The sequence below is a fragment of the Trachypithecus francoisi genome, unplaced genomic scaffold (genome assembly GCF_009764315.1).
Source record: "Trachypithecus francoisi isolate TF-2019V2 unplaced genomic scaffold, Tfra_2.0 Lachesis_group1, whole genome shotgun sequence".
Classification (NCBI taxonomy): domain Eukaryota; kingdom Metazoa; phylum Chordata; class Mammalia; order Primates; family Cercopithecidae; genus Trachypithecus; species Trachypithecus francoisi.
The window spans coordinates 183,654,987-183,680,633 of record NW_022681454.1 but is presented as its reverse complement, the minus strand read 5'-3'; the positions used below and the strand labels follow the sequence as shown (position 1 = coordinate 183,680,633).

The 25,647-nt window shown below is 37.9% G+C and overlaps 2 protein-coding genes across 2 annotated transcripts; one reads left to right on the top strand and one right to left on the bottom strand.

The window, feature by feature from the left end:
• Positions 1 to 453: 453 nt before the first annotated feature.
• FRG1 (FSHD region gene 1) lies at positions 454 to 23,404 on the bottom strand. Its single transcript, XM_033215942.1, has 9 exons — positions 23,003 to 23,404; positions 20,788 to 20,858; positions 11,588 to 11,713; positions 10,739 to 10,796; positions 8,401 to 8,515; positions 6,030 to 6,134; positions 2,834 to 2,925; positions 1,723 to 1,833; positions 454 to 561 (listed from the first exon to the last, which is right to left on the bottom strand). The coding sequence occupies exons 1-9, from the start codon at positions 23,062 to 23,064 to the stop codon at positions 525 to 527; spliced, it is 777 nt and encodes a 258-aa protein (XP_033071833.1). The 5' UTR covers positions 23,065 to 23,404; the 3' UTR covers positions 454 to 524.
• LOC117084987 lies at positions 23,063 to 25,053 on the top strand. The gene is made up of 2 exons (XM_033213348.1): positions 23,063 to 23,112; positions 23,268 to 25,053. Exons 1-2 carry the CDS (start codon positions 23,063 to 23,065, stop codon positions 23,713 to 23,715), a joined length of 498 nt encoding a protein of 165 aa, XP_033069239.1. The 3' UTR covers positions 23,716 to 25,053.
• The last annotated feature ends 594 nt before the right edge of the window (positions 25,054 to 25,647 follow it).

Sequence of the window (25,647 nt, the reverse complement as noted above, 5' to 3'; positions counted from 1 at the left end):
TTGTAATGTTTCCACTTTCGGTCCCACTCCCTAACAGATGATTTGCCCTCTCTGTCCAGCCCCTAGTTCTGATATTTGGGCTGTCTGTGATCTGGGTAGTACTTCGGAGGTAGAATCAAAGCCTTGTTGATTGGATTGGGAATTTCTAACTTCCTATTAAAGGCACTGATCAAGCATCTATTGTATAAAGTAAAGTAAGATTATGATCCAGTAAGACAGATTCCACAAGCAATGCAGGAAGAGTTAGTTTCTAGTACACTGCATGCTTCAGGGCAGGAAATCCAGAAAAAAATTCTGTGATACATTAAATGTGTACGATAAGTTTCATTTCCATGTGAAAAATTGTAGTTAGCTAAAAAGTACATCCATGAAGAATCTTGATTAAGCTTGTTAAATCCTGGTTAAACTAGTTACTAGTTAAACAATAATTTCACAACAACTCAAGAATTCTGTAAAAGCATTTCCTCTGAGTATTTTATTCAGAAAAAAAACACAAAAAGATAAGGCAGAAACAAAAATATCAGTCATTTGCAGTATCTGTCGGCTTTCAATTTGGCTCTCCTAAGCAAAGAAAAATAATAAAATTAATCTACGTAAAACATGCCATATATATTCAACTGCTACTAAATATAAAAAGCTTTAAAACTGTGTGGTCAATTTTGGTTATTATATTACCACAACACATATTAAAATATATATACTTTTAAATTTGATTTCTATAAAAAATGGATTCTAATCTTATAAAAATTATTTCCTAATAGTCAATAAACATTGCCTAAGGGCTTTTTCAATCCACAACAGCAATTTTAATTATTCTGGAATTTAAGGGTGCTCTAAATTTCCATTCAACATGGTGAGAATGCTGTATTATTGGAAGTGATCAAAGTTACAGGACACAGAGCTTATTCCGTTTTAGAGTTCACATCCTGATTGTATTTTATATCCTCTTCTTGATTTCTTCCATCTAGATACGTATTCATTTACTCAGCTGGAAAAAATTCTTAACATTATGTACTAACTTTAGGTATGACGTCTACCAGCTAGTTAACAGGAAATATGTAATTAAACATTGCCTTATCAAGAAATGTAAAAAAAGGGTAAGAGTAACTTTGCAACATAGGACTTCAATGAGCGGCTGGTGATTATCAAAATCTGGCACTTAATTGATTTATACTTGTACACTCACAGCTAAACGTCTCTGCCTGTTTTCCTATGTTGTAAATCTAGGATATTACTTATCCACATAGGAAGAGTAATAAATATTAATAATGTGCTATGATAAACATCCTGCACTCTTCCAAATCTTACAATAAAACTGCTTCAATTTTGCTTGTTTAGCTTTTAGATTTTTAGCTGATCTATTCTTATTTTAAGGAACCTGAACTACTCTAACAGAATCCACATAATTTTTATATTAGTCAAACAGTTTCTTTCTAACTCTGGTTCTAATAGTTATAAAAAGATAACGATAAATTTATGAAGTAGGTACAGTCAAACCTTAATTTCTTAAAGTATATACTTAGAATCAGTTATAATTTTTAGATATTCTTTCTTGACAGTCATTTCCCAAACTTATGATGTCCTCTCAAAGTAATATTGCCACATTCATAAATGAGAAATAAAGACAAAAATGTGAAAACTATAGTAATTTAAGAGAACACAGGTTTTCTACACACCATTTCTATTGGTTACTGAAAATAGTGGAAATAAGTAAATAGCTACCTGTCCAGAAGCATCTCATGCAAAAATCCATCTTTCTGAGCCTTTTTAAGAATTTTACTGTCTTCTTTACTTATTTTAAGTTTGTGGTCATGGAAGCTCTGAAATTTATTTCTGCAAAGAAAATGTCTTCATTGAAAAAATACCTCAAACTCTGATTATACATATTTACTATTAAATTTATAAATACTGCTAATTTCTTTTTCACTTATTAAAAAAGTCTAACTGTAGGCCAGGCACAGTGACTCATGCCTGCAATCCCAGCACTTTGGGAGGCCAAGGCAAGCAGATCACTTGAGCTCAGGAGTTCGAGAACAGCCTGGCCAACACAGTGAAACCCCGTCTCTACTAAAAATACAAAAATTAGCTGAGCATAGTGGCGCGTGCCTGTAGTCCCAGCTACTCAGGAGGCTGAGGCAGGAGAATCACATGAACCTGGGAGGCGAAGGCTGCGATGAGCAGAGATCACGCCACTGCACTCCAGTCTGGGTGACAGAGAGAGACTCCATCTTAGGGGAGACAAAACAAAACAAAAAAAGGTATAATTGTATATTTTTTTTAATAAGCTGGAGGATTTCAACAACAAAGATGACCTCCGTGACCCCTCAAAAGGAGGGCCACTCATTGGGAAGAATCACAAGGCCCCACTTCTATTAGGGCATGCCGGCTGGAGTCCTCCGTGTCCTGGCCATAGTACAGCCTTTGACTGGCATCACACTCATTCTATGAATGAACAGGGAGACGGACTAACCCGGATGATGTTAGTTTTGAGAGCTGTAGGATGATTAAGAAAACTGAAGCCTTGAGAAAAGCATTGAGCTCAGTGCTCTGTCCCAGAGGCTACATTGTGTTGCCTCTTCTTGTCCATCAGTTTTAATTTAATTTTGTCAGAGAGGGTCTTGTTCTATCACCCAGGCTGGAATGCAGTGGTTATCAGAGCTCACTGCAGCCTTGGACTCCTGGGCTCAAACAATCCTTCTGTCTCAGCCTACCGAGTAGCTTGGCCTACAGGCGGGCACCACCATCCCCAACTAATTAGGTAATTTATTTTGAAAGTACTTTGAGAAGCACTTCACTGTCAAATCTGTAGGTCTAAAAGGAAAAGAATACATACACATAATTGATTTCACATTGTTTTACATTTCCTTTGTCTTCTTCTGGAATGTCATCTTTTTTCTTGGTTTCTCTTTCAGCACAGGATCTAATCTAGATATTGGAAAAGAGAATCCAATGGGTTATATGTTTATCTCCCATCTTCCCCACTTTACGTATCACATAAGATCATTCAAGATGATTTCTTTAACTGATCAACTATATTCAGAAAAAGACAGGTTTTGGCTATGTGTTTTTACTTCACATATATAATCTATATGAGTAACTGCTACCACAAGCTTCCTCCGCAGCCCTTGGGTCAGAAACACTACAGACAAAATTATTTCAAAAACATTTTACACATCAGATCCTGCTAGGCAATAAAGCAATCATTAACTAATTTAATTTTGTCCTCCAAGTGAATACAGTAGGATCAAATTATCCCTAGTAGACAAGTGTTCATTTTATCAGACTGAAAGCTTAAGATCACTATTTTATGTCGCACAGACTATTACCAAATGTATTAAAACTTTTAACATTACACAACTTGTTTTTAATTAATTGGAACCCACCCCTTTTACTAACTTCTTATATCCTCCAAAGTTTGGATATTTACTATCACATGTCATAAGTTAACTGATCTGCATTCAACAATTAGGATCGCCCACAGAACAGGCAATTGGCAGTGACAAACAACGTGTTTGTGCCAATGACATCTTTGTGACAGTTTTGATTAGAGAGGTCCTAGAAGACCTGAAAACATTCCCTGCTAGGGCCTGTAACACAATGCTACCTCTAGTAAGAGGGATCTGTGTTCTGGTAGATAAGGCAAGGTCATAAAGGTGAATAGCTGACAGAGATTAGGAGAGCCTGCAATTAAATGGTAAAGGAAAAGAGTCCTGAATAATCACTGTTCAGAACTTCCAGGTACTTGACTAACCAGAGACCCAGAAAACTTTGCATTTCATCTGAAAACTGCTTTAAATAGTGAAACACACAATCTTTGTATAAGTATCTTTGTCTCTTTGTGTAAGTGCAAAGCACTGCACATATATTTGCAATTGTTGCCTTCAATAACACTTTTGTGATATCCAGATGAAAAATAAACATGATACAATAAACTATAAATAAATAAAAGTAAAGGTAAGTCACAAACCCATCTGCATTTCCCCAGTGACCTGCTTCCTGAGAAGCAATGCGCTATGAAACACTGAGTGGCTTAGGAGTCAGCTGGGCCTGGGTACACATCCTGTCTTTACCACACCCTGAAATCACTACGTGATTTCCATGAACTGACTGACAAAAACCACGAGGATGTAAGGAGGGTCAGAGGCTGTCTTCCTGTCTGTAAGGCTGAGCTCACATCCACCTCAGAGGAGCATTATGGAGATTCGAGACTACAACGCATGTGCCGGGTACATGCAACGAAAAAATATAACTAACATTTCACTTCTCTAACAATAATACCGACATTTTAGATTGAAATTGATTGAGCTTTAGATTTGAAATTATTTGAAATCAAGACTATTGTAAAAAGAAATCAAACATATGACCAGAAATCTAACATGAAGCACGTACAGACATTTGACAGATGCTTTTAAATTACACTGGTAGTAGAGAAAAATGTAACATAAATTTTTATGCTCTAATTGTAAGAACGAAGGGCATTTTAGAAAAGGCATTTCCTCCGTCTCTTAGAGCCTTCCACTCCGGCCCCCACAAAGCCTCACAGAGCAAATCTGGGTCAGACTAGATGCAACCTGTGATTCCCGACAGAGACAAACAAAGCAAGGTTCAGGATGCTCACTACCGGGAAGGTATGCCAAGGAACAGAAAAACCATGTGTCAAGAAGGAGGGAGTTATTCTTTAGATACATATATGTTTATCATTAAAGATCACTGGCTTTTGCTGAGTCTAAACAATTAAGCCTTAAATGTTTTCATCAAATTCCAGCTAACTACCTGATTTATCTAGGTTATATTAACAGTATTATTTAGAATTTCACCTTGATATGAAGATGTCTGTGTAACTTTTACAATGATATAAAACAAAGAGTAGGATTAGGGAGGAAACAGGCCAGTGCCTGGTGCAATGGATAACGCATCTGACTATGGATGAAGGAATTTAGCCTGGAATAAGGAACTTTTATTTCCGGCTTAGTGACACACACAAATTGTAAAAATAAAATAAAAATCTTGTTTTATATGATTCATGTTTTTCCTAATGCAAAGAAGACTGGTACTATTAATAAAAATATTTTTAAAATGTGAGGGCTAAAGCCCCAGAATTTCTGCTATGATTTTTTATGTTTCATAGAGTTATTATCATCACGGATGCTCAAGCATTACGTAAATACAAACACATATACCCCTGACCTGGTAATTCTGCTTCTGGAAATTTATCTTCAGGTCCACCCGCACATCTACAAATGGATGCATATTCAATGTTTTGTACTGCAGCACTGTGTATATGAGCAAAAGACTGGAAACAGCCTAAATTTCCATCTATAAGAGACTAAACAAATTAAGGTACATCCCCAAAATGAATATTATGTGGCTGTTAAAAAAGAGAGAGAAAGAAAGGAAAAGCAAGAAAAAGAGAAAACTTTCTATGTTCAAACGAATAGTAGAAAACTCTCCAAGATACAATTTTAAGGAAAAAAAAAATCAAAGTCTAGAAGACTATAGAGGAGGCAGTCTTTAGTGTAAAACAGTTGAAAATTATAAACATATTCATGTGTTCATAAAGAAATTTTAGGAGGCTATAAAAAAACAAAACAAAGGGAAAGAGATAGGAACAGGAGCTGGGACACAGGTGAGTAAGACGTATGGCAGGCAGATGTCTTTATACGCTTTTATTTAAAAATGTTGAACCACGTGTACATATTATCTATTTTAAAAATTAGATTTTAAAATACAAGCAAGAAAACAAGAAAACGAAAGCCTAAAAAGATCATGTAGAACTACTCGAAAAAAGATACTAATCCATGGAGATAAGGGCAAGGCAGCTCCTAGATGCACTCACTTCTCTATCACGGTGTATAAACCAGCCACCAATTATGGGATTTATAATAAACAACGAGTCCATTTGAAACACCACATTATAAAAAACTATTAACTAAATCTTTAAAGTGACAGTAAATGATGATTTAACATTTTAAAGAGATAGTCACATTACATGTGTGAATGCAGATATCTGTATAAAATGTCCTAATTACCTTGATCATTTCTTCTTCTCCTGCTGTCTTACTTTTTGCTTCTATGTCCCCAGCTTCATTGCATCTAATAAAGCAGCTATTTGAAGCCAATAAAGCCATTTTCCCCTAAGTGAAACAAAATAACAAAATAGAGAGTCATGAGGATACTTCTTGTAGAAGAAATGTTGTGTTTAGACTGAATTAATTTTTCCTCCCTGATTTAAAAATCACAGAAAAGAACTTAGAGAAAACCTGAAAAATATAATACAAGAACATGCAGAAAAGGAAACTAAAATCACCTATTTTACTATTCAAATATTACCACAATAAACATTCCTAGTGTATTTTCCTAGTAGGACTAAATTCTAATTAGATGAAGTAGGATTGCTTCCTTCCTAAAACATCTACGGTGATATAACTGATTTAGCTCAGTTTGATAAATTAAAGACAAGAACATAATTATGAATGCACACTTTGTTCAAATATTAGCATTTTAAGTAAAATTTATTTTCTTCACAATTACAAAACACGAAAAGGCATATGCAATGCCTTTGATGTTTTGAATTTAAGAATCAATGTCTGAGGGACTTTTGTGTGTGAAGGTAAATATTCATATGCTTTTTTAGTTGTTTAATGTTTGATGTATTACACTGCTTTCTATTAAACAAAATTTTAAAAACTGATCTTCGTGTGTATCTAAATCTGGGTTATAAATTTGGTTAGCTTGATTCTCTTAACAAATATAATGTTTATTTATAACTTGTATTTGGTTGATTCTTTTGGAAAACTTGGAACATCATAACATTTAGACAAAATATTTACAAATACAATGATTATAAAATATGTATATATTTAATATAAATATGTATATATAAAATGTATAAAATATGTGATACAACTTATATCACATCCAGTTAGAAAAGTGATGATAACATGGATTTAATTTCTTGGTCAAGGTCGCAAGGGCTGGTGGTCTCTCATCTGGATGGCACCTGCTGAGCCCTGGAACATGCTGCTGTGGTCCAAGGCGATTTAAACCTGTGCCACAGATTATTCAGCTGAGTCTTTTTGCAATAGAGTTTTAAGACCCTCTTTCATTTAAATTTTTGAAACTTAGTGTCCTTCCTAAAATGAAATGAACTTTCCTAAAGTGTTGTATTATTAGAACTATCCAGCTCATCATCCTGGCCTTATGATATATTGGCCTTTTCTACTGGTGTAACTTTTATTAGAAGTATCTCATCATAACTAGTAGGATCATCTCAAAGGGATTGCAACACATTAGTGGGTCATGAAATCAGTGTAGTGGTTCCTGAATGGTATTTGGGGGAAAAAGAAAAGGGAATACTCACAGACACACAGAGGAAGGGGTAAAAGAGAATAAGAAATATCAAGCCGCATAACACATGAACAAGTAAGTATTGTTAAGTACAACTCTTGCTTCAGTTATACATATGTGTGTGCTGGGCTGCAATGTAAAAATGCATTTCTCAATGGGTTGGGTCAAAATAGTTTTCAAGTCACTGACTTAAGATTTTATCCCAGGGGATGAGGAAATTAGTCTAAGTGATTACCTCTTTCTGGGGGGATGTCTGTTTAATTTGTCATCTTAGAAAACATTGCTGAGTTCCTATTTTCAGTTCCTGATTGTATACCACCAAAGCGCTACTCAAAGGCTGAGCTTATCTTCTACTTGCTTGTGCCCACTGGTCCTTACCATTTTTGATATAGTTACCTACTTTTTAAAGACTGTTTAGCACTCACATACTTTTGTTCAATCTTTACTTCTCACACAAACAGAGAAAGGAAATTATGTATTCTGTACCAACAAAGATTTAACAAAACATCCATATACTACAACTGTCTACTTACCAAAATTAAGAATATTATCTTTTTTCTTCTTTTATATTAAAACTATCTTTTCGTACACTATTTGAAGCTTATGAACTGAAAGTCCCTTAGAGATAATTTACTTCAATGAACTATTATTTATTTTATGCACAAATTGTCACAACTTGGTCTTAGTTTGCTCCACTGTTTGCTTACAGTCTCTAATGTTTCTGAAAGCATCCATGATTTCTCCTACGAAGAAGATACTTAGGAACTATTCTGTTCTCCTACTCTGAGACCTAAAATTGACTGGTTCTTTAACGGAAATAAGATCCATATCTAGGCACTAGGGTATAGAGAAATAATTGTGGGCAAAAGTACTAATGCTATTTTTGTTGCACTATATTTTGAGATCTCTTTAAGGCTCTATGTTCTTATTGATTGATTCCAATTTAATGTATTATACTATTGCATCCTACTTTTTCTATTTAAATATATTAGGATTGTTACAGACTTTCTGTTACACTGACAGGAAGTTTTTATAAACAATAACAGCACTTACATTTTGAAAGACTGGTTCCCATTGTTCTCTTGGTCCAATTGCATCTGAACGCCCAACAACAAGCCCATCTGAATTGATACCAAGATACTTTCCATAGCCAGATTTCAGGGCAATTCTGCACATTAATAAGACAGATAAAAGTTAAAAACTGAGAGGAAATTAATTATAGAACATTAAAACAGGACATGTGTATGTTTGTGGGTGTGTACATATCTAAACTTTCAGGCTGGACACATTCCAAGTGTTCAAGAGCTGCATGTTGCTGAGTGATGACTCACTCCTGTAATCTCTGTGCTTTGGGAAGACAATGGGAGAATTGCTTGAGGCAAGAAGTTCAAGATCAGCCTGGACAACACAGTGAGACTCCATCTCTACAAAAAATTTAAAAAATTAGCTGGGCATGCTGGCGTGCACATGTGATACCAGCTACTGGGGAGGTTGACACAGGAGGGCTGCTTGAGTCCAGAAATTTGAGGTTATAGTGAGCTATGATCACACCACTGCACTCTAATCTGGGTGACAGAGTGAGACTCTGTGCCTTAAAAAAAAAAAAAGCTACATGTGACTAGTTGCTGCCATATTGGACAGGGCAGTTTTAAATTTACAGTTTTGTATTTTGCTTTTTTAATATAAACATTGTACTTATATATTACATAACAAATATTTTCCAAATTCATCATTCTTCAATTATACTTCTTTAGTTATAAAGTTTAATAATAAATTATTAAAACTTACTTTTTCTGTTATTATAAATAGTTCTATTTACATCTATTCTGTACATAAAACTGATTTATCCTCAGAAAAAATTCCTAGAAATAACTGGATCGAAGACTATAAACTATAAAGTTCTTATGTCATCAAACTGTTTTCCAGAAAATGCTGTTTCAACTTACATTCTTACTTCAAATTAAAAGAGTATGTTTTGGGCCGGGTGCGGTGGCTCCAGCCTGTAATTCCAGCACTTTGGGAGGCTGAGACGGGCGGATCACGAGGTCAGGAGATCGAGACCATCCTGGCTAACACAGTGAAACCCCGTCTCTACTAAAAAATACAAAAAACTAGCCGGGCGAGGTGGCGGCGCCTGTAGTCCCAGCTACTTGGGAGGCTGAGGCAGGAGAATGGCGTAAGCCCGGGAGGCGGAGCTTGCAGTGAGCTGAGATCTGGCCACTGCACTCCAGCCTGGGCGACAGAGCGAGACTCTGTCTCAAAAAAAAAAAAAAAAAAGAGTATGTTTTGTATCACGGATTTTTTTTAATCATTATGACTTTAAAAAAATACTTGAAAACCTGATATGGAAAAAACAGTATCCTATTAATTTGCATTTTAGTATTTAACTAGAATAACAATTGTTTTTCTTTTCCTTTCCTTTTTAGTTTTTAGATTATCTGGTTATGTCCCTTGTCCATTTTTCCGTTGAGGTCTGATTGTTTGCCGTTTTTCTACTGGGGTCATCAGGGCTATGAATTCTGTACAAGATACACATGAAGAGTAAGAACCCACTGCCTATTAAGATTGTTGCAAATATTTTCTTCATTTGTCAGTTAATTTTCTTTATAATCCTTTTGTGTTTATAATTGTAAAGCAGTTTAAAACTATTGAATATTTTCTTCCCCTGTTTTTATTCTTTGTCTTTCACCATACTTACCAGACTTTCAAAGAAAGTATAAAAATAATCATCTTAATGTGGTTTTTAAAAATTCTGATTTCTAATCTTTTACCTTACCGAGAATCCCCTGGGATGCCAGAATTGACTTTTACTCCTTTATACGTTAATGATCATATCAAAGAAATCATTATCATATTGATGTAACCAATTACTAAAATATGCGAATTCACTCTCAGTATCTTCTACCCAAAGAATCATTCTATACTTTTGCACAAGGTGAGAATAACAAAGGTTACTTTATAAAATGACTGTAAAAATAGTGATTAAAAATATTCTTCTGGTCATTATGACTCTGTAACATTCTCTGCTGGTTTCAACAATATCCCTTTTTTCAGTCTTCCTGTTTGTCTTTGGATTTCCCTACAGTGAGTTTAACTATCATAGTAACAGTGAACCAGGTTTTGTACTGTTTGATTTCTTTTTTAATCTATCTTATTTGGTGTGTGAAATTATTAATCTTGACTTTTTTACATATTTTTTTTTTCCAGCCTAGCATTATATATGACAGGAAATCCACTAAAAGTAGATCACAAAATCTACCTTTCAAAAAAGCTATTTTGTTTTTTATATCAAAATTACTCTGTGGGCTTAAGACAGACACTAAAATTTTTAATGAATACAATTAAATTTTAAAAATAACTGGTCACTAATTATATTATGACATAAGCTCACCTGGAATCGGATAATTTGACAGCCATCAACTGCTCCGGAGGACTAGGGCCCTCATCAACTATTGGAGAAAAAACATTTGAAAATAAATTTGACATTTGCTATAAAAGATATCATTTTGCTTAAAAAGTGTGGCCATTTTCTTCTGCAATTAAATGTAAGAATATTCAGATATACTGATGTCACTGTAATACTGCATCTTTGGAATCAAGATCTATTTTACCTTCTTTTAACTACAGCACTAATTTTACATATTGAGTAAGACAGGCTAACATAATGCTTATTTAATAACTTCTGAGATATCTTCTCTTTATGTTTTAAAATCCAGTCATAAATAAGCACCTACTTAAAAAACTAAATGTTTTCATTTATTCAAAGGATGGCCTTGTTGACCAAATGATACTGCTTTTTATCTTCTAATTGCTTCCTTTCTCATTAGTGCTTCCTCTAATGGGCTAAAGAAAATGAGGAAACTTCAAATTGTTACCTACACCCAGGTTAGTTTTGGCAATAGGTCTGAGTAAAAAAGAAATTCAAACATTTTGAGTCAAGTAGGTTTTCTTTTTTCTTTACACTTACTATTTTAATTACTCATGTTGTTTTGATTTCCAAAGATACTCTTCTGGAACTATACAGAACGTTTTCAAATGCTTATACTAGAAAGAGGGACTTGCTAATGGCTGGTAAACATTAAGGAAGAAAAAAGCGGAAAAGTCAAATGCAATGGAAAATTTGGAAAATTTTGGAAAGATTTCCTTTGGAAAATGTCTGAAACTAGTTAGAGTTTGGCCTAAGCGAATGAATGTCCTAAAACCTACACTTGTGGCAGCCTCTTCCCTTCCAGACACAAACCTTCTTTGTGTGGAGCTCCCAGGGTAAAAAGGCCATTGTCGAGTGCGTGTATATAGGTTCCTTTATCCATTTCAATGGCTATGGTTCCTGAAATTTCACCAAAGTTTGTTACTGTCCACCAGATTCCTAAAAAATAAAATCAATATTTAAACTTTGTATCTTAGTTTTGACACAGAGTTCTTTTTGTGTTATTATAACTTAGTTTTAAAAACTTTTTATTTTGCAGTTGTAAGAAATAATACAAAGATCTCACATATCCCTTACTCACTTTGTCTCAATGATGACATCTTGCATAAGTATCATACACTGTCAGAATCAGGAAATTGACATTGGTATAATCCATGAACCTCATTCGGATTTCACCAGTTTTACATGTACTTGTTTGCATGTATGTGCACAGATTCATGCGACTACCAGTACAGTCAGGAATAGGTTTTTAAAATACAAAATAGCAACATACAGCCAGGCATGGGGGTGCATGCCTGTAATCCCAGCTACTCGGGGAGCTGGGGAAAGAGGATCTCTTGAGCCCAGGAGTTCAAGGTTATAGTGAGCTATGATCTCGCCACTGCACTCTAGCTTGAGTGACAGAGGAAGGTCCTGTCTCAAAAAAAGACCAAAACAAAACAAAAGGCAACATGTGAAGGTACAAAGTGACACACAGAGAATGGTCTCTCTCATGATAGACCCCAGCCATCTATTCATGCCTGCTTTCCAGAGGCAATGCCCATCGTAACATTTCTTAGAAATGCCCCTACAGGAAGACTTTCTAGCATAGTAATCTTTTTTTTTTTTTTTTTGAGACGGAGTCTTGCTCTGTCGCCCAGGCTGGAGTGCAGTGGCACAATCTCGGCTCACTGCGACTTCTGCCTCCCAGGTTCAAACAATTCTCTGCTTCAGCTTCCCGAGTAGCTGGGCTACAGGTACCCGCCACCACGCCTGGATAATTTTTTTGTATTTTTAGTAGAGACGGGGTTTCCCCATCTCGGCCAGGCTGGTCTTGAACTTCTGACCTCGTGATCCACCTGCCTCGGCCTCCCAAAGTGCTGGGATTACTGCGCCTGGCCAGTAATCTTAACTATGATTTTAGATTGAAAGCAAAATGAGCAGAATCTATGTCTATATATACTAATTTCCAATTTGCCAAGAGAAATGTTAGACCCTAGGAACAATCAGTTAAGCAGTTGTTATAAAAGTTTATATCTTAATGTTAAAAAATATCCTCAAACCCCCTCCTAAATTGTACTTTAGCTAGAGCAGAAATAAGTCAATCATTAACTGGATATGACATATTAAGGAATTCTCGTTCATTTTACGTGGTCTGATAATGACATAGTATAATGTATAAAAGAACAAAGCAGATGATGAGAGAAAGACATACCATGTTAAGAAATGCACATTTACATACTTATGGGTAAAATGACATATCATCTGTGATTTTACTTAAAATTTCTAGGAAAGAATGTGTGTGTGGGTGTGTGTGTAAATGAAATGAGATTGGCAAAATACTGACAATTAATCCTGGGCCCTGGGCACATGCGGGGACTCATATTCTTCTATGTATGGATTAGTTTGGATATTTCCATAATAAAAAGGTTTTAAAGATTCAGTTAATTCCACTGCACAAAATTTTCTATTCAACTAAACATTTCATGCTTTTCATAATAAATTTTAAAATACATAAAATTTTAGCTAAAATGAAGTTGGACCCTTACCTAACACCAAATACAAAAAGTAACTTAAAATAGACCAAAGACCTAAATGTAAGAGTTGAAGTTAGAAACCTTTTAGAAGAAAATGGGAAAAGCTTCATGACCATGAATTTGGCAATTATTTCTTGCATAGAACATCAAAGGCACAGGAACAAAAGAAAACACAGACAAACTGGACTTCATCAGAATTAAAACCTTTCGTGCATCAAGAACCACTGTCAACAGAGTAAAAGGCAACCCAGAAAATGGAGAAAACATTTGTAAACTGCATATGGTTATAAGGAATTAATAACCAGACTATATAGAGAGCTTCAAAAAGACAAACATCACAATTCAAAACTGGGCAAAGGATGTACACAGACATTGCTCCAAACGTGATGTACAAATGGCCAATGAGCACTTGAAAAGATGATCAGCATCACTAGTCACTAGGGAAATGTAAATCGAAACCACAATACAATACCACCTCACACCCATGAGAATCGCTAGTATCAAAAAAAAAAACAAAACAAAAACAAAAACCAAGAAAACCAGAAAAACAAATGTTGGGCAGGATGTGGAGAAACGGAAACCCGATGCAATGCTGGTGGGAAGGTAAAACGGTGCATGTATTTAAATGCCACTGAAGTGTATACTTAAAAATAGAAAAACTGGCAAATCCTATATTCTGTATATTTTACCTCCACACACACACAAAACCAATGGAGAAAAAGAAAATCAAAATTAAAATTTCAGCCAAAGATGATTAGAAAGCAGTAAAACTAACAGCAATTTAGATGCCTGAGTTGTCTTATAGCTACAATTGTTTTCAATAAAAGAAATAACGCTTTATTCAGAATCATTATGAACAGTGTTATGATTAGCAAGTCTTTCTTACAAATGTAATAATGATTTTAAATTCATTTATTTTGTATGTTCTATGCCATGTTGATCAACTACACTTCATATTAAATAAAATCATTTAAATATAGTATCTCATTAATGTTTTGCAAAAGAAGAAGAAATTTCTGGCAGACAAGCTCCTCAAAATTTTCACACTCTGTTCAAGTAGGGAAATGATATGTAACATTACTTACAATATTGTGAACTGAAAAAGAAATTACTTTGAGCAGATGCCAGTATTTTTTCTCAATGGGATTTCAAAGAATAAGAAAGCTAAACATAGTATCATCAAGAATTACATGTGAGCTATTCTGCCTATTTTCTGCAAGTGGCCTACATTCAACCCTCAGAAGTATGCTTGTACGTTTAACGACTCAAGTAACAGAACAGAACACTCATCAGTGCCACTCTGGGGGTTTCGGCTGTGAAAGAGCAGTGGACCCTAAGAACAGTGGGCACGGAAGTTGCCTGTCTCTGCGTCAGGTTACAGCTCAAGCTCCTGTCTCTACGTCAGGTTACAGTTCAAGCTGTGTCTATGCTGCAGACGCCTAAGCTGAATTTGAGAATCCGCTCTAAAACATTACTTGCTATTTAGACACAGGCTTAAAGTTATTTCCTTTTAAACCTTAGGCAGATGGTCAAACACCCCCGCTGTGTTGTCTCACAAAGCTTTTCGCATATTTTCACATAGTTTAGGATGTTTACATGTCTGGCATGCCTGTAATCCCAGCACTTTGAGAGGCGGAAGCAGGCAATCACTTAAGCCCAGGAGTTCAATATCAGCCTAGGCAACAAAAGGAGACCCCCATCTCTACAAAAAAATTAAGAAATTAGTGATTGTGGTGGTACAAGCCTGTGGTCCCAGCTACTCAGAAGTCTGAGGTGAGAGGACTGCGTGAGCCCGTGAGGTTGAGGGTGCACTGAGCCATGATCATGTCACTGCACTCCAGCCTGAGCAACAAAGCAAGAGCCTGTCTCAAAAAAAAAAAACAAAAAAAAGAAAAAACAAACAAACAAAGGCTCGATGCACCAGTGTCGTGGCTGATGAGACATGACCAGGGCACCCTCACTCCAGCATAAAGGCCGTGTGACAGCTCCCCTCATCTTCTGACTAACCCAGGGCCTCTGTGCCAAGGGTCCCCTTAAATCTCTACCTTCATTATGTGCTCGGCACAAAGGAATGATGTATCTTAGATTTGGAAATGGAATTTTCTTCCCCAATCTCACTGTAGTCTAAGTACCCTTCACAGACCTTCTATTAACCCATAGCTTACTTAGCTTTAGTTCCTGGGTAAATAAAATATACGTGTTTTGCAAACTACGATGTTATAAGTCCAGCTGCTTCTTAATCTAGCAGAGCTCAGTGAAACTTTGCTTACAGACACAGACATGCGCGTTTTTATTAATGTCACACTTGGTTTTCTCCATGTGAAAGACAGAATTTCTTTCATCCTATTTACTAATCCCTTCAGATCCTTGTGAGGAACCAACAGAACTACTTTAAAAAATTAACAGGTTTTCTTTCCCTTCACAAATAGGCACATGCTTACTTACATGGTAAGTTTAGAAAATCCACAATGCAAAAGAAGGTGGAAGGACAAAGAGAAAAAGACACAGAAGGACTTCCTCTTCCAGCCAAGATGGACTTGCCCTCCCACCACGACCAACGAGAAGACTGAAACTGGATAGAATATTTGAGAAAACTGTTTTCGGGGATTGGAACACAGGCACAACAGGACTGTGGTATCTGAGAACAGGAAAACACAGGAGGCAAATCTCACACACACTTCTGTTTTCTGCCCAATGGCAGTTTCTTGACCACACGGAGAGGTAGAGACCTCCAAGAACGAGGCAGTGTCACTGAGCTGAGAATCTTGCAGTGCTAAAACGTTGGGAGTTTATGGAATAAGGTACTGGAGAAGAGGGAACTACACAGAGGTGAGGCCTCAAAAGAGTATGCAAAAGTTATCTGCACGTCGGTGGCCAAGGGCTGGGGGCAGCGCATGCAGAAGGCAGGCTCCACAAGGCCTCTGGAGAGTGGCTGGCACTGCTGAGGGCTGACTGGAGATGCCAGAGATCACACAAATTTGAGACACAGCAGAGTGGAGAGAACTCACCAAGTATACAAAGCACATGTTGTTGAGGCCCATGAGGATGGACCTTTCCTAGAGTAAGAGTCACATTCTAAGTCTACATGCAAAACCCTAATAAATAAGTACAAACAAAGTCCCAGGCTGGACAGAAGCAAAAGGGTGGTCAAATAATTTAGGCATCAAGACATTTCACAGAAATAAAGGTTAAAATATTACGAAAATGAAAGACTGAATTTATAAGGAAGACTTAATTCTAAATGTGTACACGAGAGCTTCAAATACTTTAAGCAAAAACTGCTCAAGTAGGCAGATCCAGAATTATAGTTGGAGATTTTAACATAACTTTCAATACATTGTAGGATTAGTAAAAAGTCAGTAAGGACACAGAAGATGTAGCTAGTCACGGGATAACTGACATCTAAAGAACATTGAACCGGCCAGGCACCGTGACTCACGTCTGTAATCCCACAACTTTGGGAGGCCGAGGCACGCGGATCACCTGAGATCAGGAGTTTGAGACCAGCTTGGCCAATGTGGTGAAACCCCGTCTCTATTAAAAATATAAAAAGAATTAGCCGGGCCTGGTGGCAGGTGCCTATAATTCCAGCTACCCTGGAGGCTGAGGTAGGAGAATCACTTGAACCTGGGAGGCGGAGGTTGCAGTGGGCTGAGATCGTGCCACGGCACTCTAGACTGCTGGGCAACAGAGTGAGACTCCATCTCCAAAAAAAAAAAAACAAAAAAAAAAAAACCCTGAACCAACATCTGCAGAATACACATTCTTTTCAAGTGCACATGGAAATTTACTAAGAAAGTATGTTCTCCAACCATACTATAAATGAATTAGAAATCAGCAACAATAACATATTTATAATATCTCCACGTAGTAGAAATTAAAAACAATACACTTTTAAATAACTCATAGGTACATGAAAAGAAAAATCACAAGGAAAAGTAGATAATATTTTGAATGGAATGAAAATGAAAACAAAATGTGTTGACTATAACTAAAACTAAAGTGGAACGAAGAGCTCTAACTCCCTTCTTAAGAAGCTATAAAACAAGTGCAAAGTAAACTGAAAATAAGTTAAATGGAGGAAAAAAAAGATTGAAAATAAATGAAATAGAAAATGAAAAAAAAAGAAAATAAGTAATACAGAAACAAGCTTGTCCAACCTGAGGGCTGCATGTGGCCCAGGCCAGCTCTGAAAGCAGCCCAACACAAATTCATAAACTTTCTTGAAACATTATGAGATTTCTTTAACTTTTTTTTTTTTTGCTCATCAGCTTATCGTTAGTGTGTTTTATGTGTGGTCCAAGACAATTCTTCTTCCTCCATTGTGGCCCAGGGAAGCCAAAAGACTGAATACCCCTGTACTGAAAGATCATTAATGATCTAAAATAAATGATCTTATAAAGATAAACAAATTGATAAACCTGCAGCTAGACTGACTGATCCAGGAAAAAATAGCAAAAACATAAATTACCAATATGAAGAGACTGCAACACAGATTAGATTCTACAGACATTAAAAGGGTATTAAAGGACTATTCTGAACAATTTTCTGCCAATAAATCCAACAACTTAGATGAATGAAATTTTCTTAAAAGACACAAATTACCAAAACTGACACAACAGAAAAATCTGAAAATATCTCTTAAAATTTTTAAATTTTCCCACAAAAAACTAAAACCAAACCAAATAAAACCCTCTAGGTTCAGACGACTTCACTGGTGAATTCTATCAAACATGTAAAGAAGAAATCATACCCATCTTACATAGGTATTTCCAAAAACAGGGAAGGAGAGAGCACTTCCCATCTCATTTTATGACACCCAATATCACCTTGACACCAAAATCAAATAAAGACATTACAAGAAAAGGAAACAGAAGTCAATATCTCCCATCAACACCAATATAGAAAGTTTAAAAAAAAAATCATATCTAGCAAAATCTCGAAGGACAAGGCACCACAACCACGTGGGGTTTACCCCAGGGATGTAAAGTTAGTTTAAAAGTTGAAAACGAACTAGCCGGGCGTGGTGGCAGGGCCTGTAGTCCCAGCTACTCAGGAGGCTGAGGCAGGAGAATGGTGGGAACCCGGGAGGCGGAGCTTGCAGTGAGCTAAGATCCGGCCACTGCACTCCAGCCCGGGCCACAGAGTGAGACTCCGTCTCAAAAAAAAAAAAAGTTGAAAATGAAACCAATGTAACTCATTGGCAGAAAGAAGAAAGCTGTATAATCATCTCAACAGATACAGAAAGAGGCATTTGACATCATTAAACACCGTTATGATAAAAACTCCCAAGAATCAAAGTTTAAAAAGAATGTCCTCATTTTGATAAAGGTTTTCTCTGCAGATCCTACAGACATCATACCATATGGTGGACTACTGAAAGCTTTCTGCCTAAGCTTGGGAACAACGCAATTATGCCCAATCTCATGACTTCTGTTCAACACTATGGAAGTCCTGGACAGTATAATAAACCAGTAAAAAGAAAGACAAGACACAAGGATTAGAAAGAAAGAGTAAAACGATAGTCACAGGAAACATTGCAAATTTCTTAGTTTTCTATATAAACAAACCTCTAGAAGTAATAAGTGAAACAGACTTATCAGATTACAAAGTCACTACACAAAAATCAATTGTATATCTACATACTGACAGCAAACAATTGGAAAATCAAACTCAAAAGTTCTATTGACAGTAGTGTAAAATTATAAAATACTTAAGAATAAATTTTTAAACAGGCATGCAAGGCTGCTACATTGAAAATTATGAAATATTGAGGCTCAATATTAAGATGTTGCTTCTCCCCCAAATGATCTGGACTCAATACAATTCTCCAAGAAAATCCAACAGGTTTCACTGTAGAAATTAATAGTTAATAAGTACAAAGTTGGAGGACTCACACCACCAGATCTCAAGACTTCATGAAATTATAGCAATAAAGAGAAATATATCAACAGAAAAACAGACAAACGTATCAACAGAACAGAGTCCAGAAATAGACCAATACATAGAAAGTTAATTGATTTTTTATGAAGATACCAAAGTGGATTAACGGAAAAAGGAAACAACAGTGGTGCTGGAACAACTGGCTATCAAGATGTTAAAAAAAAAAAAAGTAAATCTTGAAACCGAACTCACACCATGCCAAAAATTAATTTGAGATGAATGACAGATTTAATGTTAAAACTAAAACTATCATGCTTCTAAAAGAAAATGCAGAATATTTTCCTGACTTTGGGGTAAGCAAAGATCTCTTAGATCAAAGAGATAAGGCAGTAACCATAAAAGGAAAAAATATAAACTGAGCTTTATAAAAATTAAAAGCTTCTGACCATCCTGGCTAACATGGTGAAACCTAGTCTCTACCAAAAATACAAAAAATTACCCAGGTGTGGTGGCGGGTGGCTGTAGTCCCAGCTACTCCGGAGGCTGAGGCAGGAGAATGGCGTGAACCTGGGAGGTGGAGCTTGCTGTAAACCAAGATTGCGCCACTGCACTCCATGCACTCCAGCCTGGGTGACAGAGTGAGACCCCGTCTCAAAAAAAAAAAAAAAAAAAAAAAAAAAGCTTCTGCTCACCCAAAAACCACCATTAAGAAACCGAAAAGGTAAAACTCAGACTGGGAGAAAAGACTGATAACACCATCAACTCTTGGCAAGGATGTAACTGGAGCACTAATTCATTCTTGGTGGGAGGGTAAAATGGCACAACCACTTTAGAAAATGTTGGGCAGTTTCTTACATAGTTAAACATTCACTTATCCTTTGACACAGCAATTCCACATCTACATATCTACCCTAGACATTTACCCTAATTTTAGAATTGTTGATTTGCCATTTCAAAAGCAATGATTCTTCCAGAACATTGGCTTTATACCATTTCATATTTTTATAAATTTTTTAAGTTACCATAATTTATGAAGATTCAAAATGCAACTTGCCAAGATTTAAAAGATAAAAAAAGAAAGTATGGAAAGAACTAAATGGAAAACAGGCTGGTTAAGTGTGTTTGGGTCAGTTTATTTCTAGCATCATTTACAGGCTACCCTGAAGTTGTATTTAAAATTTTCATTAATTTCAGAGTTCACAAAATAATGATTTCTTTCCTGTGAAGATACTTCCTTTAAGAGACAACGGACTTCTACAATTAAAATGTATACATGTTCAAAGAAAATAACTTGTAAAATATTATTTGGTTGAAAAACATTTACATTAGGCCTTTAAAATTATGCATCAGAATCTCCAACTATTAAGCAGTCTAATGGTGCCTACTAAGTCAGAGAGTTATAATTCTCTCCTGTGCTTTGTTCTGATAATGAAGTAAAGGCATCAGTACCATCTACTGTGCTAAAGAATAAATGGAATTTACAACTGTAGGTAATATTTAAGCACTTTAAGACAAATATGAATATGTCATAAATTTCTAACTAGGAAAATATTTTCAATGAGATCCCAAGAAATGTTAACTTTTTTCAGGATAGAGTACTGAAAACTGACTCACCAACAATATCAAGCTGGGTTTCTTCATCTTCTTCTCTTTTTCTCTTCTTATCTTTGCTCTTTTTCTTCTTACTACCGGACATAATTTATATAGATGAGTTTAGGTATATTGAATTGTATGATAAATAAATATAAGCTTGAAACCTGGAAGTCTTCTAAGCTGTTTCATTTATAAATTACTGATTTAGGATGACTTACATTGCTATGCCCTCTTAAATACAGTACTGAGAGGTTGCTTCAGGCTTTATACATATTATGTAAGAGTTCAAAGCAGATTGCAGAGCCACACGGCCAGATTTTAAATCCTGATTCTGTAACTTCTTAGCTCGGTGATTTTTGGAAAAGGTACTGAATCTCTCTGTGAGTCAGTTTCCCCACTTAAAAAATTAGGATAATAACTTTAACTCTTAAGGTTACTGTGAGGATTAAGAGGTAATACGTACCTTCACACATTGCTGGTGCAAATGTAAAATGGTGCAGCATCCGCAGAAAACAGTTTAGGGTTCCTCAAAAAGTTAGTTACCATACGACCCAGCAATTTTACTCCTAAGTATGTATACCCAAGGGAAATGAAAACATACACTCCCAAAAATATTTAAATAAGAATATTCACACTAACTTAGTCACAACAGCCAAAAACTAGAAACAACCCAAATGTTCATCAACTGATGAATGGATGAACAAACTGTGTTACATCCACACAATGGAATACTACACAGCCATAAAAAGGAATAAGTGCTACAACAATGATGAACCTCAAGAATGTTATAAGTGAAAGAAGCCAGATACAAAAGGCCACATGTTGCATGATTTCTTTCTTAGGAAATATTCAGAATAGGCAATTTCACACAGTCAGCAGATTAGAGGTTGCCGAGGACTAGGAGAAGGGGAGGATGGGATGTGACTGCTTTAATGGGCAGGAGGAGGTTTCCTTCTGGGATGACGAAAATGCTGAGCAACTAGACAGTGGTGAACCTCTCGAATATATACTAAAAACCACTGACTGTACAAAAGGGTGAATTTTATAATTATGAATTACATCTCAAAAAAAAAGAAAAAAACAAGGGCGATTTGAAAAAAGTTAATGTGCAAAGTGCCTACAATTTCTTGGTGCACTGGAAGTGCTACATAAGCATTAATTATGATTATTACGATAATCTTAAGACACTTTTGTCTGAATTTTCATCATACAGTTTTCAGAAAATACCTCTTATCTCCTCCCAGGAAATTCACAGAGTAAAAATCTCACATTCATTCCGGATAAACCTGCCATTTATTCTGGCATCTTCATGAGGCCAGGCTCCTAGACAGGGTTCTCAAGGGCAGTGGCTTCAACTCACTCCTTGATACCTTCTTTCCATTTCGCCTAAAAATGTCAAAAACTCTGTTTATCACAGAGACCAGGGAGAAATGCTCAACATTTGTATGTACAGTCAACCTCGGGCAAATCTGCCAGTTAAAAAAGAAGCGGGCATATGAGTGCACAGGTATTTTTCCCTAAAAAGCTAATAAATTACTACTACGACCTCCTCCTCACATTTGGCTCAATTTGTTTACTGTATATATGTTCTCTCATTTAATCCTCACAGTCTTCTAAAAGTATAAACAATCGAAAGTATAAATGTGTAAACGGAGGTTCAAAAATATTTGATCTTTTAATGAGTAAATGGAAGTTCAGACATATTAACCAATTTGCCAAAAATTACAAAATTAGTAAACGACAGAGTGCAGGTTCGAGCCCATATCCCTATCAAAGCCCATATACACCTCAACCACTGTGTGATTCATCCTCGTTTCACTCTACATATTAGGTTAGAAAAAACTAATCAAGAACTTGTCTAGAAAGAAAAGAGACAATGGAGAAAATAATAATCCCTAATAAAGGAAGTTATTATCACGAACTACGAGATCAGACTAATGCAGACCCACCAAGCAGAGGTCGGGAGAGATGCCTCAGGGGACCCAGACTCGTGGGTAGGGGCCACGGGTCACCCGCCGTCTACCCTGTTTCCAAGGCCGTCCGCGCGGGAGGCTGCCCCTCTCGGCACAGGCGCCGGGAATCGCGGCCCGGCCTCCGTCCAGCCCGGACAGGGGCCAGGGCGAAGCCTGGGAGGCCACAAAGCCGGCCCTCCGCGCCACGGCTTCCACCGGACTCGCGAGGCTGGAATGCGTCCGAAAAGAACGGAGGAGGCCCCCGCCCGAGTTGCAGGACCCACCTCTTCGCCTTGGTTCCCTTGAGCACGAGCTTGGTAGACTTCACATAGGAGTACTCGGCCATGGCTCCGGGAGACTTCTGCGCGGAGAGGCTGAAGCCGGCTCAGGACGAGTATGCCACCCGGAGCAGCACCTGGGCGGGGAAAAATAGAAGTGGAGGCGAACTAAACACTGCCTGACAGCGTACGTCTCTCCAGAACCCGCCTCCGTCTTCACCCAAACGGTGAATGGCTGAGAGTTCCACTTCCGGGTTTTTGCCGGGGGGAGGGGGAGGGAGATTCTACGGCGGCCGCAGAAGCGCGAAAGGTGTCCGCGCGCAGCTGCTCCCTGGCGCCCTCTCGAGGAGCCCCTGAGGATTCGCGCCTCCCGAGGGGAGGAAAGCCCGCCGGAGGCGCTGCGGGCTGGCGGGCTGGCGGGCTGGCGGGCTGGCGGCGGTGTCCGCGGGGGCGGGAAGTGGCTTCGGCTGCCCTCGCTGTCCCGCGGCGGGGCGGCTGAAAGCGCGGGCCACTTGTGCGCGCGTCACTCGGGGCTGTGCGTAGCGCGACGGTGTGTGCAGGAAACAAGCAGGAAATACCCTAAAATAGAATTAAGCGCCACCTTGCGGGCCGCGGACGACGCGAGTGCTGTGGGAATGTGGGCTGAGGTGGAGAGTTACGGTGGCGCGTGTTACAGGCCCAGGGGTCAGGAGAAGCCTAATCGTGGAGGCGGCATCTGAGGAGGGTCTTGAACGCTGGGCAGGCTTTTGCCTGACGGAGATGGACGAAGCGAGTCCTGTCTGATGGAGGAAACAGGGCGAAGGCGTGGAGGGAGCCGTGCAGCGCTGGTGTGAGGAGCAGCGAGCAGGCCAGGCCTGTAAAGCAGAGTGATGGGAACCTGGATGGAGAGGGCAAGTCGGGGTCCTGTGGTCGCTGAAGAATTTGAATGAAATCAGTAAACAGGTGAGAGGGATCAATCTCAAGAGCATGGGATGAAACCAGGCGTCGTCCACAGTGATTCCTTTGCAGCGGTGGGTATTATTAATCGCGTGTGTGACACCAAAACCACCCCACTCAAGCTGTGGCTCTTGCCCTAAAGTAGAAAATAGAGACCAGTTGGGTTCCAAGCATCCACGAAGATCTTACTAAACTCGTGATCCCTGGTGGCACCATCGACTCAGGACTGGCCCATCTCAAACCTGACTCAGAAACAAAACCGTCACTGTGCAGAGATGAGCGTCTTTACCCGTTAGCATAACGTATTTTCCGGTGTTTTCACAATGCTGCGCTTCCTAATCCCCACTCCACGGCAATCCACATGCGGTGATGCCCGGAGGCATTAGGAAAGGAGACACACAGGGGCTCTTCACGTTGGCTTTCCAGGGTTTTGATGAAAATCTCAATTTCCTCATCTCTTACATTGTGGTTAGTAATAGTATCATTTAGGGTTGAAGAATTTGATGGTACGAATTATATAGGGTGTTTATTATAACCCACATGGAAAATGTCTAGGAGATGTTAGCTATCCTCATCACCAACATGGTTACTTGATGGTTATAATCAGACAGGAAGGCCGACACCAAGAAAATGGATACATGCTCTGGGGGAATGAATGTGGAGAGATCAGAAGGTCAAGAACAAAGCCATACAACATGTCTACAGTAAAGGGTTAGAGAAAAGAGAGTCTATAAAAGAAGAAATGAAACAGAGTTAGAGTAAAATTTTAGAAATCAACGCTCAGGAGAATTTCCAGAAAGGGTAATATTTAATATCGTAGAAGTTTAGGAGCACAAGATGGAAAAAAGGCCTTTGGGTAACTGACGTTGAGGCAGTCTTTGGGGAAGCTCCATTTCTGATAGAGAAGTAGACAGAAAGTCAGCTTGTCGCAGGGACTAGGTGAAGAAGCCCTGGCTGCTTGCATGGGGAAATAAATAAGAGATGGAATATGCCATGTTTCTGGGTTTCTTTCTTTCTTGCCCAGCCTCCGTATATGCACAGAGTTTGGTGAAAACTTACAAAAAATAAAAATGAAACCAATTTCATGTGTAGACTCAAATACAATGCTTTGTGTTAGAATCTAGATAAATTCATGCCTCTCTGTTCTATTCTCACCGTCAGTTTTGAAATTAAACATCAGCTTTTCTTCTTCATTAAAATCATTTTCAACCCTTCCCAGGTGTTGGTGGTTTTGGGGAGTTACATAAGCTGTCAGGTCTTGATAAGTAGAGGAGGAGGGAACAGACACTTGCAGCAAAGGCAGAATTCTGAAATTCTGCTCATATTTTTTTCTAGTAACTTTCCTATGTTTGTGAGGTTATTCAGTCATAAAGATCCAAGTGAAATTTTTTTCAGGCTTTACTAATCATAATTGATTTGTTTTTCTAAGACCACCAGAGCGAGCACAAAAGAACCAGCGAGTAGGCAAGGCTAAAAGCAAAACTGCAAATTTATTCTTTGGTCATCTAGCTCCAGAGAAAAAGGTATGGGGGTGAAGTCTGTTGGCCTCCGGCAAAGGAGGCCGAGAGAGTCACCCAGTAGAACTCTCGGGCAGAGTTCCTAATGCAGTCCCGACAAAGGTAGGAGCTGAGGAAGCCCACCCCGTGCATCTGCCGGGAGTGGCTTTTCTAGGAGTGGAAGGGCAATAGGCGGGGCACGGACGCGTCAGGGGAGGG